Source organism: Mirounga leonina, unplaced genomic scaffold (genome assembly GCF_011800145.1).
Source record: "Mirounga leonina isolate KUSES-001 unplaced genomic scaffold, KU_Mleo_1.0 Mir_173, whole genome shotgun sequence".
Classification (NCBI taxonomy): domain Eukaryota; kingdom Metazoa; phylum Chordata; class Mammalia; order Carnivora; family Phocidae; genus Mirounga; species Mirounga leonina.
Window position 1 is genome coordinate 68378577 of NW_023270447.1, and position 16551 is coordinate 68395127.

The following is a 16551-nucleotide window of genomic DNA, read 5'->3' on the forward strand; positions in this document are numbered from 1 at the left end:
CAGGTTGCAAACTCTCTGGCTTTGGTTCCATTTTCTGGCCCCCGTGCCTGGCCTGGCATCCCTAAGCTGGTCAGGTGACACAAACCACCTGCTTATCCCAGTCCTAAGAACTCCCCATCTCTGCACGGCGGTTCCCACGCCAGACCCCACACAAAGCCTGCCTGATCTCCGCAACCACTTTGGGGAACCCAGGAAGTTTTCATTCTTCCCACGACTTCCCTGGGTTCAATATCAAATCTGCTCCCCTGCATTTCCTGGAATCTATCTTTTCTTCTCTCTTCCTAAGAAGTCTTGCCGATTCTGGCACCTCTCCCGTGCTATTTGCTTTCTCCTTTGAGCTGGTAAAAACCATAAAATCTGCCACAGACTCTATCACAGTGAATCATTCAGTAAGGTTAACCCAGCGCCCGGGCGCTGACATAGGAAGAAGTCGGCATTGGTGCTGTGACCCCGGCAGCTGCCACCACCTCTGCGTTGCCCACCTCCAGAAGGGACAGGGGTCTGATGGCGGCTCTGGACGCAAGCGCTGTGCATAATTTCTGCATTCGCAGTGTACAGTCAAAGAAAATAAAGGCTATTGAATGGCTGGCACCCCTTCCCAGAATAATGACTAAGCAAGCACACTGTGAGCTCCCAACAGCGGTTCTGTGTACATGATAACACAGAGCAAAGATGAAAACTGCTATTCATCCGAGCCAGACAACAGAAAAATGCACGCAGAGAATTGTTAGTGCTACAAGAGGATACCCAAAACAAATGTTTTCTTCCCACCATGGCATTTCAGACCAACGACAAACACGGTGCCCAAGCCCGGTACCCGGGCAACGTGGCTGGTTGTGACTGAAGCAGGGGAAGGGCCCCAGGTCTGATGCGGACCCGGGCCTGAGTGATGGTCCCTCCACAGACTGACCTCGTGACCGTGGGTGAGGTTCTCACTTCTCTACCTGTCCGCACAGCTGAGCAGCAGAGAGTAGTGGCTAAGAGCTCACTCCCTGGGAAGAGGCAGGAGTGGACTCAAACCCCCCTGGTTAAGGGGGCCATACCTTATGCAAGCTGGCTAACATGTCTAAGCCTCAGGTCCCGGGTCACAAAATAATAAGAAGGTTAAGTGCTTATGGAGAGCTAACTAACCGGCCAGGCGCTGTGTTAGGTACTTTCCATGCCAAAGTCTCATTTGAATCCCCACAACAGGGTGCCTGGGTGCCTCAGTCGGTTAAGCATCTGCCTTCGGCTCAGGTCATGATCCCGGGGTCCTGGGATCGAGTCCCACATCAGGTTCCTTGCTCTGTGGGGAGCCTACTTCTCCCTCTCCTCCCCACTTGTGCTCTGTCTCACTATCTCTGTCTCTCTCTCTCAAATAAATAAATAAAATCTAAAAAGAAAAAATTTTTGAATCCCCATAACAGCCCCAGTGGGGTAGTGTGGTCGACTGATCACAGTAACAGCCCCCATTTTATCATGCCTTCCTGTGTCCAGGCCCTTTGATAGTTTCCACACATCTTGATTCAGTAATAAGCGAAAATACCTAGGAATAAGTGTAACCAAGAAGATGAAAGACCTGTACTCTGCAAACTATAAGACACAGCTGAAAGAAATTGAAGATGACACAAATGAATGGAAAGATACACCATGCTCATGGATTGGAAGAATTAATGTTGTTAAAATGTCCATACTACCCAAAGCAATCTATAGATTCAGTGTAATTCTTATCAAAGTACTATCACATAACTAGAACAAATAATCCTAAAATTCATATGAAACCACAAAAGAGCCCAAACAGCCAGAGCAATCTTTTTTTTTGTTATTATTATGTTAGTCACCATACATTACATCATTAGTTTTTGATGTAGTCTTCCATGATTCACTGTTTGCGTATAACACCCAGTGCTCCACGCAGAACGTGCCCTCTTTAATACCCATCACCAGGCTAACCCATCCTCCCACCCCCCCTCCCCTCTAAAACCCTCAGTTTGTTTCTCAGAGTCCATAGTCTCTCATGGTTCATCTCCCTCTCCTATTTCCACCCCCTTCATTCTTCCCCTCCTGCTATCTTCTTTTTTTTTTCTTAACATATATTGCATTATTTGTTTCAGAGGTACAGATCTGTGATTCATCAGTCTTGCACAATTCACAGTGCTCACCATAGCACATACCCTCCCCAGTGTCTATCATCCAGCCACCCCATCCCTCCCACCCCCCACCACTCCAGCAACCCTCAGTTTGTTTCCTGAGATTAAGAATTCCTCATACCAGTGAGATCATGTGATACATGTCTTTCTCTGTTTGACTTATTTCGCTCAACATAATACCCTCCAGTTCCATCCATGTCATTGCAAATGGCAAGATCTCATTCCTTTTGATGGCTGCATAATATTCCATTGTGTATATATATATATATATATATATATATATATATATATATATATACCACATCTTCTTTATCCATTCATCTGTCGATGGACATCTTGGCTCCTTCCACAGTTTGGCTATTGTGGACATTGCTGCTGTAAACATTGGGGTGCACGTACCCCTTCGGATCCCTACATTTGTATCTTTGGGGTAAATACCCAGTAGTGTAATTGCTGGGTCGTAGGGTAGCTCTATTTTCAACTTTTTGAGGACCTCCATACTGTTTTCCAGAGTCAGCCAGAGCAATTTTGAGAAAAAAGAACAAAGCTGGAGGTATCACACTCCCAGATTTCAAACTAGACTACAAAGCTATAGTAACCAAAGCAGTATGACACTGGCACAAAAGTAGACCCATAGATCAGTGGAACAGGATAGACAGCCCAGAAATAAACTCATGCTTATATGATCAGTTAATCTACATAAAGGAAGCAGGACTGTACAATGGAGAAAAGGCAATCTCTTCCATAAATGCGGGTGGGAAAACTGGACAGCTACATGCAGAAGAATGAAACTGGACAACGTTCTTACACCATCTACAAAAATAAACTCAAGATGAATTAAAGACCTACATGTAAGACCTGAAACCATAAAACTCCTAAAAGAAAACAGGCAGTAAACTCTTGGATAACAGTCAGCAGTATTTTCTTGGTTGTCTCCTCAGGCAAGGGCAACAAAAGCAAAAATAAACAATGAGGACTACATTCGAACTAAAAAGCTTTCACAGAGTGAAGGAAACCAATAAAACAAAATGGCAATCTACTGAATGGGAGAAGATATTTGCAAATGATGTACCTGATAAGGGGCTAATATCCAAAATCTATAAAGAACTCGTATAACTCAACACCAAAAAAAAAAAAAAACCCAAACAATAATCAATAATTTGATTAAAAATGGGCAGAGAACCTAAGTAGACATTTTTCCAAAGAAGAATGCAGATGGCCAACAGACACATGAAAAGATGCCTAACATTACTCATCATCAGGGAAATGCAAATCAAAACCAAATGAGGTATCACCTCACACCTGTCAGAATGGTTACTATCCAGCAGACAAAAAATACCAAGTATTGGCGAGGATATGGGGAAGAGGGGACCCTCATGCACCGTTGCTGGGAATGTAAATTGGTGCAGCCACTATGCAGAATAGTATAGAGGCTCCTCACGAAATAAAATAAAAATACCATACAACCCAGCAATTCTACTTCTGGGTACTTACCCAAAGAAAATGAAAGCCCTAATTTGGAAAGATATATGCACCCCTATGTTCACTGCAACATTATTTACAATAGCCAAGATATGGAAGCAACATAAGTGTCCATCAATAGATGAATAAAGAAGATGTGGTACACACACACATGCGCGTGCCCGCGCACACACACAGAGAGAAATATTACTCAGCCATCAAAAAGAATGAAATCTTGCCATTTATGACAACATGGATGGGCCTAAAGGGTATTATGCTGTCGAATAAGGCAGGCGAAGAAAGACAAATACTGTATGATTTCACTTATATTTGAAATCTGAAAAAGAAAACAAATGAACAACCAAAACAAAATGGAAATAGACTCATAAATACCGAGAACAAACTGGTGATTGCCAGAGGGGAGGAAGGAATGGGCAACACAGGTGAAGGGAATTAAGAGGTACAAACTTTCAGTTATAAAATACATGAGTCACAGGGATGTAAAGTACAGCATAGGGAATAGAGTCAATAACACTGTACTATAATAACTTCGCTTGGTGACAGATGGTGACAAGATGTCCAGTACTCATTTTGTAATGTATATAAAGGTATATAAATGTTGAATCCCTACGTTGTATACCTGAAACTAATATAATATTATATGTCAGCTATATTTCAATAGGAATATAATCTGAATTAAAAACAAAATATATTTCATACAGAAGAGAACAATAAGCAGAGACTCATAAAGTGCTTGGACATTAGGGCCCCAACCCTTGTTTGTCTTGGGACTTAGCCACCTCCATGGGCACGAGTGCAGGAGAGCCTGCCAGAGGATGACACAGCCCACGGAGGGAAACCCCAAGGTCCCCAGGCCACCCCTCGCCACACCCAGCTGACTGCAGACTTGGTGAACACAAGTCACGTGTGGTCAGGCCCAGCGTCTCCCAGAAGAACCACTCGGCTGAGCCCAGGCCAGCTTGCTGAACCACAGAAATGGGAGCTAAGTAGATAGTTGTGGTTTTGAGTCACCAAGCCTTGGGGTGGTTTGTTATAGATCAAAAGCTAACTAACACAGAGAGAGATAATTTTCCCAGTTTTTAAAAATGAAGAAGCAAAGAGACAGAGAAGTTAGGTCATTTTCCCAAGGTCACAGAATCGAGAGTTAACAACAGGAATGAGCTGAGGCAATCTTGCTCACATGCTACTCTTCTCAACCCCTGGGCCACATTGCTCTGAAAACCAAGAGTGAAAACCTGCGTGGGAGAATACTGGGTGCATACACCTAGGTTGGGAGAGTGAAAAAAGCCTGTTGAGGAAGTGTCATTTAAGCAGGGGGAGAAAAGAGAGAAGAACGTATTCAGGTAAAGAATGCAAGGAAGAGCTTTCCAGACACAGGGAATAGCACACATGAAGGCCATGAGGCAGGAAAGGGTTCGGTGCATTGGCAGGACTGATGCTCAAGGGCATGGGGCACATTAAGGGTGGGGTCACGTGAGGTGACGTTAGCAATAAAGGCAGGAGGCACTAAGAGCCAGGCCTTGGAGTGATGTGAGGGGATTTGATTCTAAAGGCGCAGGGAAGCCACTGGAGAGATTTCAGCAGGGAAGTGCCAGGCGTAGGTATTTTTCCTCCAGGGAGCAGCCCAGAGGAGTGACAGGAGGGGTCCGGGGTCTGAGCCACGATTTGTGCCAGATATTATGCTCGGTGCTTGTCCTCCCAGCAACTAGGAAGGATGGGTAGCATCTTCATTCCCAATTTAGAAAGAGGAAACTGAGGCTCAGGAAGTCTGAAAGGTAACTTCAAGTTCACCCAAGAGCAGGGTTGGATCCAAGGCCACATGGCTCCCAGCCTCTACCGCAGCCACTGCCCTACATTACCCCAAACAGCAGAAGTGGGAGAAGGAGCAGGGCCTTTGCAGTCCGGAGACCTGCACTCAGACCCCAGCTCTGTCCTTTCTGACGGGGTGACCTGCAATTCACTTCCCTTCTCTGACCTCGGGCGCAGGAGGCCAGAGGCCAGGGAGCCAGCCAGGAGCTAAGGATGAGGCGGCAGAAGGCAGAACTTGGTGGGCAGGTGAGTGGCTGTGAGTGGGGGTGGGCAGGAGATCCAAAGGGCCCCAGACAAGGAGAGGCCTTCATCATGGAGGCAGACGCTCTGGTGTCCAGCCTGGCACCATCCCTAGTGAGCCCCCGCCCTTGCTTGACCGAGGGTGGTGGACATTTCTGGGTCTTCCTGTCTGCATGAGGAGCAGAGACCCAGTTTCTGTTCCCCTGGTGCATTCGTCACAGCACCCAGGGTGCCCTGCCCAACGTGGAAGGAAGGGACACGGCCGTCTTGGTCAAAGCTACCTTGTGTCTATCTTCCCTCTCCTCCAGATGTAGGATTCGCTGAACTGCCCTGGGTCTCCCTCCCCGCACACACACCGCACACATACACAGCAGAACCACATACACACACGCCACGCCCGTGCACACAAACACACACCAACACCAAACACACACACACACCACAGCCACGCACAACGCATGCCACACCCATGCATACACACACAGCCCAGCCATGCACACACACACACACACCCACATGCACACACACACACCCACCCACATGCACACACACACCTCACCCATGCACACATCCCACACAGCTCCCCCAGCCGTACGCACGTACACCCATAAACACACACACACACACATTCACTGCCACAGGCTTGTGGAAAACCAGCAGGAAGGAAAGGAATGAGGAGGGTGGATGCTCTGTCTGTGGATAGCTCTGACGGGCTCAGGTTAGGGTGGAAGGGGCACCTGAGAGAAGCGGCAGATTCACTTGCCACCCCGGGGCCTGCGCACCTGGGTCCCAAAGGTACCTGGGAACGCCCTGAGCTCTGTCTGCTGGGACATGTGGGGGGGCCGAGGGGCGGGGGGCCTTCAGAAGGCTCGGCCTCCTGCCCCTCCTCCACCCTGCAGGCTGTGGGAGGATTAAGTGAGCCAGTGAACGTGAAGCACTCGGTAAACTGTAAGGAGCGCTATGCAAATGTTAGCAGCTCCAAGGAGAGCCCAGGGCTGCAGGCTGGGAGCCCTGCTGACCCTTCACCGCCCAGGGCCTGGCTAGGGGTGGAGGGGGGGACGTCCCCGGAACCTCAGTCTTGTCACCTGCACCATGGGGATGGCGACACCCCTCAGGGTTAAAGGAGGTAACTCTGTGAAATCCCTCAGCTGCCCCAACGCCCAGCCTGGACGTCGCGTTCCTCTCACTTCTCAGCAAAGGCTTTCGCACTGAGTAGAGCCCATTTTTTTACGACGTCCTTGGCATACACTTACAGCTCATTCCATAAAGCTCAGTCTCCTTCCTTCTCGCGCTTCTTTGGAACACCTTCTCAAAGCTGTGTCCCTTTTAAACCTGAGGATCTGTCATTGTTGACCCCCAAAGTACCGGAGAACTCTCACACAAATGCATAGGAGTCACATGGGGCAATTGTTCCAAATGCAGATTCTAGGGCACTCTTGGGGAGATGGCAGTTCAGTTGGTCCAGAACAGGGCCCGGGTATCTGCATTCTGAACAGGTATCCCTGAGGCATTCCTCCACCACCCCCCCACCCTCCCAGGGTTTTGATGCAAATGATGCCTTTGATGCAAATGAGACACCCAGCCAGGTGGGACTTTCCTGGGCGGGCAGTTGAGAAGGCAGATTGGCACAGGGAAGTGGGACACCTCCCACCGCCCCTCCCTGGCCCTCGCCCCCCAGGACGGGAAAGGAGAAGCTGACAAACAGGAAGCTGGTGAGGGCTGGGTCCCCCAGACTGGAAGGGTTTTGGGGTGGGACAGGACCTGCTGAGGAGTGAATACAGCAGTAAGAGAGCCTCCGCGGCAGCTGTGAAGCTACTGTGATTCGTATTGTTCAAATTATCTTTAAAACTTTTCATTTGAATCTGTTTAATAAGAGAAGGCCTACCCAAAGGAAGAGGTATTTTTTTAATGCGACTTGGGAGCTGAATTGGAAAGAAGGTTGCAACAAAGATATTAAAAAGGGGATTAAACCAAACCACCAGTGGCCCATCTCTGCAGGCTCCCACAACCTGCGACACAGCTCCCGAAACCATAAAATTAAATTAGAAAGGGGGACACGGGCATGGGACATTAATCATGATTCATCTTCCCTCTGCTGCTCATGGCTCCTGGCGCTAAGCAGACACGGAAGGGCTATCCTGATGGGCTCCTGGTGTCCAGGAAGGAGCTCAGGCCTTGAAGCCTCACTGGGCTCCTATCTCTGCTCTGTCCCCTCCTAGCAGGATGACTCTGGGCCAGTTGCCTAGAGTCTGAGCCTCGGTTTCCTCATCTGTAAAATGGGAGAAATATTGACCATCTACTGGGAAGGGTTGCTAAGACAATGAGATAAACAGAAAATTAAAATGGAGAGCCTGGCATATATAAGATGTACAAGAAAATGTTAGTTCCCCTCTCTGCAGCTTACGCAGAAGGAGGAAAAAAACCCTGCAATGTCTTGCCTTGTCCTTATTCTGTCCTTGGGTCACTCAGCACTTCCTCCGATGCCTGTGGCCCCTTGCTTGGATCCTGGCCACCTCCGGGCCTCACCCTCCTTGCAGTGCATTTTTATGGTCCATCCATCATTCTCTTCCTCATTCATTCATACGCACTGCATAGCAGCCACCCAGTGCCAGGAACTCAGCTGGGCACCGGGAGACAAAGATGAGTAAGACACAGTCCTTGCCCTTAAGGAGCCACGGTCAAGTGGGGGAGGAGGGATTGTTGCCACAAGGCAGTGTACAAAATGTGCGTGATGATCAGAAATCTCGTGCCAGAACCACAACAGATCCCATGGGATGCTGTGTCTTCCCCTTTGGCCAATGGTCAACACAAGAGTTGGGCCTGAACCCACTTTTCCATTCCATCACCCTCATGTAAAGACCCCTACCTCACAGTCCCTAGAGTTAGGGAAGCATTCGTCTCTCCCGATGATCTCTCCTGTTTTCTCTTATGAGATGATATAAGTTATAGAAACCAACTGCTACGTTCCCACTGTTTGCCCTGGCGGCCAAGAACCTCAAAGCAAAATGCTAGCCTTGGTTGAGTGGTTTCTATTAGGTTAGGTTTTCAGGTATATAAGTTTCCTCCCCTCATACCATTCTTGATTACTTAAACCCTGTTATTTTATCCTCGATCAAAACAATAATGGTGATGATGATGATGGAGAATAACTTGGAGTCCTTATCTTATGCCAGGTGCTATGTGGGCTTGGCATGCATTCTTTCATTAACCTCCACAATAATCCTTTAAGGTGGTTGGTCACTACAACATTTTCCATTTTTCAGATGAGGAAAACGGGGCACAGAAAGTCTGAGCAACTTGGTTATAGCTAGGAATTGTGTTGGAATTCTAATCCACCTCTTTCCTTATTTTATTGTTTTCCGAGGCACCTTGAAACTCTTAGGAAAAAGAGAAGGTATAATTATGTATTTAAATTAAAAGGAAGAACATGGAAGAGGGAGGAAGAAAAAAAAATGTTGAGTGGGTGAGCTGTGAAATAGTCAAGGGATGACACACTTATTCTACGTTTTTAAGGATAGACAGGATTTCAATAGGCAGAGATAAGGAAGGAAGGCATTCCTGGCACTGGAATAACCCAAGCAAAAGCAAGGAGCTATGCACCTGCTGATGGTTCATCTTGGCTTACAGAGAGTTTGGAGAAGAGCAGCAAGACATGCAGCTAGACATGTAGGCAGGGCCGACACAAAGACCCTTGTAGACCAGGTCAAGGGGTTCAGAAGACAAAGAGGGAGCCATGGGAGATTCCTGAGCAGCTCTGTTGACATGCTTCAGGTATATGAAGCAGGTGAAGGGCGAAGCACATCCAGGAAGGAAAGGAACCAGACACAGCCAGATGCGATGTTCTGAAAATGGCAGAAAAGAGAGCAGCAGGAAGGCAAGGAGTCAAAGACCATCCTGAAGGTGAGTGGAGGACAGAAGGGTTGGGGGCCCTTAAACCTCTGTCTGCCATTTTGTGCACTAATTCACCTGACAACCAGGATGGGGGATGTCAATGTGACTGGGTCGCAGCAGTGGCGGAGACCCAGCCCCAGGAAGGGTAAGGGAGGCACACAGTGTCCAGGTGTAAAGGATTCCAAGCTGGGGCCTTGGGGGTCTCTGCCGTTTACAAAATGTGAAGGGATGTAAGGATGTGTTTTAAGCAAAAGAGTGCACAGCAGCTTTCCTCAGATTCTGAGATGTTTGACCTCTTAGAGAGGAGAAAACTCTAGCCTAGAGCATCAGACTCCAAAGGTCTTCAGAGCTGGCTTTGGCTCTAGGACACCAGTGTCTGCGTTTCCATGTGTGAATCTTGTCCTAATCACGCCCATCACCAGGTTTCAAGCTTTTTAAAAAACAATAACAATAACAAATAAATAAAAGTGAGCATATATTCCAAGCAACTTCTCCAGGAAAGAAGGATTCATTCGATTGTTCAAATAACCATAGCACAAAAGACTGGTTTGCTGGGAGAGCGGTTCCAATAACACAGCACTTTGGTTTCCAAGTCCCAGCGTCCCCGCCAGCCTGGAGGACTGGTCAGTGGCCGCAAACGGCGCGGATTTACTAAAGCAAGTGCAGAACAGCCCTCTTCCTTCTTGAGGCAGATACCTCAGAAGGCTGTCAATCAGGAAATCATTTCTGTTTTTTAAATACTTAAGTGGATTTCCTTTCTTTGTGTAGAGTTATCTTCCTCCTTAGGTCTGGCCCAGGGTAACACCCACCACAGCCTTCCGACTCGGCAGACCCAAGTGCTGTCTGACTTGGGGACATGGGAAATTTCTCTAGTGCTGCCTGAGGGCCTGGAAGCCACCAGAGAAGGTAGCCACACCCAGCAAGCCCCAGGCCACCTCTCCACTCTCATCCACCCCCACGCATGACATGCCATCTCCAGGGAGCTTCCTATCCCTCCCTGCACCTGCAGGATGCTTTCTGTAAGCTGTTCTCTCTTCTCAAGACCCAACCATGGATCCCCTTTGCAGTGACAATCTTGCCATCCTCTGCTCCCAAGGGGCCATCTCTGTACCCTTCATCACACGCACCGTGCAGGGGTCTTGTCTCTTGACCTTCCAGCTCGCCTCCCACAGCCTCCTCCAGGAAGCTTTCCCTGAGCCCCAAGCCCAGCCCCTATGTGCCCCTCAGTGTGTTCCCACAGTGCCAGACTTCACCAGCACACGAATGGTAATATGTTGGGCTCTGCCTTCCTCAAGACACTGAAGGTCCATGAAGGGCAGAGACTGCCCACATCTTTCCCACCACTGTATTTGTTTGCGTGCTTTACCAGGCATGCAGTAGGTGCACAATAAATACTGTCAAATGTCGTTGCTGTCTCTGGGTCCATGCCGGCCACCAGAGTGGGAGCTCTTTGAGAGAAGGGCTCCTGTCCTGCTTATCTCTGTGTCGTGGGACCCAGCGCAGGGCCTGGCACCCAGAAGTCAACTGTGAGTGTTTGTTGAATGAATCTGTAAACAAAGGGACGAACCAATGCCACGTCCCAGTCAGGGCAACAGAGTCAACAGCAAACCCAAAACTCTATTCTGAGGCTGTGAAGGGTCAGCAACAGGGGGAGCGAGGGAACATGTGGGCCCAGGCTGTGAGTCAGGAGGTGGCTTGCCACAATGCTCTAGGCCCAAATTTAAGTCTACTTAAAAGATAGCTGAGTAAGATTCTGGAGTTTAATGAATACCAGACCGAATCAGTGATTTTTCCTCAAAAACCCATTTCCCCAGTCTCTTCCCCACCTCAGGAAATGGCTCCCCCGTCCAGCCAGTGGCTCAGGCGGAAAACCTCAGCGGAACCTTGCTGTCTCTGTTTATGTGCCCCAAACGTCAGCAGGCCTGCTGGCTCCTCGCAGGACAGCCTCTGACTCTCCTGCTTTTTCCATCTCCACTGCGGTCGCTCAGATCCAGCCACCACCGCCCTGGAGCCTCACCTGGACCACTGGGGCATCTTCCACAGGTCGTCCCACCTCCTCTCCCTGTCCACTCAGCAGCTAGAGAGGTCTTTAAAAACCAGTGAATCCGCTCACGCTACATCCCCTTCCTTCAAGCCCTCACGCGTGTCCCGTCACACCGCGAATCAAATCCTCACTCACTACATTGACTTCCCCAGGCCGCCTACACCTTGCTGGCCTGCCTCCGATATATCACCTTGTCCCATATCCCATCACACCCCTGCCCCAGCCCCGCGGTCCCTCAGTACCTCTCCATGCTCACTCCTACGTCGGGCCCTCTATGGTCGCTCTCCAGTCTGCCTGGACACCCCTCCCTGGATTTCCCCTGACTGACTCCTTGGGATCCAGGTTTCAGATCACATGAGCGCCTCTCCTCGGAGAGCCCTTTCCTGACCACCCTCTACCGAAGGGTGCTTTCCCTTGATGCGGTTTTATTTCCATCAGAGTGCTCATTGCTATCTGAAATTATCTGGTTTATTTTTATGTGTTTGGTTTCCTCCAACTAGAATACCAGTCCTTTTCATGTTCCAAAACTATCACAGTCTTTTATTTACTTGTTTTCTGTTTCTGTCCCCTACTTGACTGTAAGCTCCAAGAAGGAGAGCCTTATCCAGTTCACGACTCTATTCCGCTCGCTCTTAGCACAGTGCCAGGCACAGATTTGATGCTTATTAAATATTTGCTAAATGAATAACTGAATGAATGAATGAATAAACTCCAAATGTGCCCACAAAATAAAGCTGGCTCATGGAGAAAAGTGAATGTGGCATTAATCACCATTACCATGAATACAGAATAGAAACAGAGAAGATCCAATTTGCACAAATTGGATCATACCTGGATTCCTGTACTTGGTTCTGGTTGCCACACTGCCAAAGGGACCAGCACACATGAGGGGAAACTTAGAAAACCAGAGATGATCAGCTACAGAAACAAGAAATCCTAGAAGAGTATTGTTGCCATCTTTTCATATCGAAGGGGCTATGGAGAGAACAAGGGGATTGATTTAGTTTGGAGACCTAAGTCCATTGATCTGAACCCAGATCAATGGGTATGAGTTTGATAGAGATAGATTCAATATAGGAAGAAAAGGGTCTTTTGACAACCAGCATTTGTAGCGAGGGAAGAGACTACCTTAGGAGGTGGTGAGCTTTCCATCTAAGCAAGTGTACAAATAGATAACCACTTGGCAAGGATGTTGAGGAAGAGATTCAAGCAGCAGAAGATGGCCTCCAATATCCCTTTTGGCCTTGAGATGTTTGGGGGTTTGTCATATAGAGGGATTGAGTCAAGAAAAAATTTCTGGCTAGCAAGAGTTTTAGAATTTACTTATCTAGCCACCCTGATAGCAGAAAATATCACCAAAACCAGGTCTACAAATGAAGCGGTGGGAAGATTAGCTGAGAGGTATCTCGTGGGCCTGAAGCCAGCTCACTGGATTTGAAATCCGTTGTCTATGTGTGACCATTGAGAACACGGGCCTGCCAAATATGATAATGATCCAAAAAGATGCTTCCATTTCCAGGGGAACATAGCCCACACTCTCTATCACCCAGTAGCTAAGATGAACCTGGGTTTGCTTTCTGAAATTCTACCTCTTCCTAACCGGCGGGCCTCGGGCAGAGAAATGAACCCCTCCAACCTGTGACCTCATCTGTGAAAATGATTTTTTTTTTTTTGAAAATGATTTCATTTAAAAACCAGGGAGGGAGGACTCGAACCAAGAATGGCACAAGTGTGGTGATTAATGAACCTCGGTGACAGACCCACATTCACTATCCTACTCTATCTTATGCACGAGAACATCCACATAATACAAAGTAAAAAAGAGGGGGAGTTTAAAATAGTACCAACCTCATGTAATAATTGCAGGGCTTCACGAGATCATCATCATCATTATTATTACAGGGAATTTATACAAATCCTAGCCATTACTGTTATTACCAGGAATGTTTAAATATCCCGTTGAATCATCCCAACCGCCCTCTGAGATGGCGGTAATTGCCATCTCCGCTTGGTAGATGAGGAAACTCAAGCTCACAGAAGCTGAACAGATCCCGCATCGGGCGCAGGGCGGCAACTGGGTCTGAAGCCGGGGATCTGACTCCACCGTGGCAGCTGCTTTAATTACAAGAGGAGCCCCTCCTGTCCTACTTGGTGGATGTCTACACGGTTCTGACATCTGACATCAGTTATTCATCTACAGCTGTGGTTTCCTGGCTCCTTTCTCAGTAGCAAAATCATTGTTTTTTTGTTTGTTTTCCCAAACGCAGCTTTTACTGAGAACTCCAGGAAGCAAGACCTCAAAACACCCAAAAGCCCTCTGGCTGAGGTGGGGATGGGGGCCCAGCAATCAGGCCCCTTGATTCTAGGGTGGCCCTTTGAAGCACCTCCAGGGTCTACGAGCAGAGTGTGAAAACCCCCGATTGAAGCCAGCAGCAGCAACAACAACAAAAAAATGCTAAACTCTGAGAATTCCATTTAAGGACAGCCTCCTTTGCATAATGTGGGGAGGGGGAGGAGGGGGGTCCTGTGTCCACCACATATGATCCTCATTATGGACTCTGAGGTGGACCAGGCAGGGCACATCATCCTCAATTTGCAGATGAAAAACATCAAGGCCAAATGGAGTTAAGCAACGGGCCAAAGGTGCACCAGTTCACTTTTGGGCCAAGTGCAGACTGGAAGTAGAGTCTGTCTCCATTAACTCAGTGTGACCTGGCAGAGAGGGTGCCATCTACTGGAAATTGCCACTGACCCTTGGTCCACAAAGTGGACAATCAGCTTCTTGGCCACTGAGAGCTGAGCACATCCCCAAGGGCCCCCTGCCAAGGCCGTGTCCCAGAACAGATGGCAACGGGCAGGGGAAGGGGGGTCAGTGCCACTGGAGGGCTGGACAGCAGGATTTTGGCGGTAGACGGGCCATTCCTGTCCCAGCCATGTCGTGCTGAGCACAGGGCAGGATAAGCAATAACAGCCAAAGTGCTTCCACCTTCATCTGCAGCCCGAGAGGGGACGGCAGGTAATGCACACCTGGGGAGCAGTTCCGCTTCGCCTCTCTTCCTAGCTCTTTCATAGAAATCCCCACAGTTGATAATTGCCTAAATGGTCCCCCCGACTCTAGCATCTCTGAGCTGACCTGGAGCATGTGTTGGAACAGGCGACACTTAATTATCACTTGGTCTTTAATTAGCACTTAATTATTAACACTTAATCCATCTGTAAAATGGGGGCACTAATACCTGGTTCATAGGGACTCTGGGAGGATTAATTAATGTTTGCAGCCCACTCTGAAGATGCCAAACACTGAACGGAGGCTCAGCAGTGACACTGATGACCGTGGTCCTTTATGTGCTTTTCCTAACGAGCTCTCTCCTTCCTCTCCTTGTGAATATCCATCCCCAACAATATCTGCCCAACATGTAGCTCTGTGTTTCCCAGACACAGGATTTCCCATCCAGGAAAAGGGCTATTTACAGCCATCTTCCCGCACTTTAATTTTCTATTGTGCCCTCTGAATATGTCAATGCCTTCCCAGTAAATATTTTGATGTGCGCTCTTGCTGCAGCTTCTGTGGAGGCTGAATGGGACAGCTGCTCCCTGTATTAGGGAATTCCAGATGTGCTTTAAAACCACCAGACTCATCTGTGCCAATGCCTAGCCTTTGGGGGTGGGAAAGGGAAAATATCATGCAGTTGCCCCCAGGGAAAGCCATGGGCATCTGACCCTCAGCCCAGGCCAGTGTGGGTTTTCAAGGTCCTCAGATCTACATCTACGTTGCCTATGCAAAATGAAAAATGTTCCCTTAGTGGACTGGTAAAGAGGCAGCAGAAATACAGCCCTGGTCTGGCCCTTCACCCTGGTAACTTCAGGACCCCAGGCACCTCCCCTATAAAGATTGGACAAAGGACCGCAACAGGTGGATGAAAAGTATACAGCCTTTAGGGCTTAACCAGACTGAACAATGGGCCAGAACATTCCCCCAGAAGGTTGGACCTCAGCTCCTCCCACCTCCCTTGATGCCAGCCCCAGAGGGGGACACTCACTCTTCTTGGAAGCTGAGCCCGTTGTCTCTTGGAGTCCCAGCCATGGGGGTGGAGAGCTGTTCCTTGGTCCTGGGCTGCAAGGCCTCGGGCAGGCCTTGAACTCTCTTCCAGATTTCATGGCAAGTCTTGTCTAAGCTGTCTTGGGGTGTGTCCTGGTGGATCCAGATGTATCTGGGGAATGGGCCCAGGGCAGAGGGGCTCTTGGCCACCAGGGCCGAGGATGAAGGGAGCCCATTCCCACTGGCCATCCTCCTCCTCTCTTTCCGGAAGCCCCTTTGTCCACTCAGGGCTCGAAGACAGGGGGACCATCCACCACCACCCCTCATTCACCAGAAAGGGAGATGAGGATGGGCAGAAGCAGGTCAGTTCTGTCTGGCTATTGCTTCAGCAAGGTGACTATGTTCAGAGGCCTTCGATTTGTGTGTGAGTGGTGGGTGGAGGACAGCTTTCTTTTGGGGAGGGGGAGCTTATTTTGATTTGTTTTTATTTGCTCTTTCCTGGCCTTTGCCCCCCTCCCCCTCTCCCTTAGAAGAAAATATTTGAAAGTCAACAAAAACCAGTAGCTTAGTAACTGTGGAATCCCCCTGAGCTCAGGAACCAGGCGCCTGGGCGGGCAGAATGACATCTGGGAACAGCTGGAGGGGGAGGGCAGGCTCTCCCCACTGTCCCTGGCACTCCCCCGTCGCGATGCGCCCGGGACACCTTGCGGCGCCAGCGGCTCAGCCCATTCTCGCCCGCCAAGCCGCGCGGATGGCTGGGCCAGGGCCCGGCACCGGGCACTGCGCTAGGCGCCGTGGGGGCGGGGGCCCGCCATCAGGTTCTCAGCCGGGCCTTCCCAGGGACCCCCGCGCACCCCGAGGGCCAACGGCCCGCCGAGCCCCGCCTAGCTCGGCCCCCTCCCCGCCCCCCTGTCGCC

General features: G+C 49.2%; 1 protein-coding gene across 1 annotated transcript in view; it reads right to left on the bottom strand.

The window, feature by feature from the left end:
• The window catches only part of CUNH1orf94 (chromosome unknown C1orf94 homolog), a 39890-nt gene extending 23929 nt beyond the window's left edge, over window positions 1-15961 (bottom strand). Inside the window, exon 1 of the mRNA XM_035020194.1 lies at window positions 15636-15961. Coding sequence (XP_034876085.1) covers window positions 15636-15961 — 326 coding nt within the window. The remainder of the gene's footprint in view (window positions 1-15635) is intronic.
• Window positions 15962-16551: the final 590 nt, after the last annotated feature.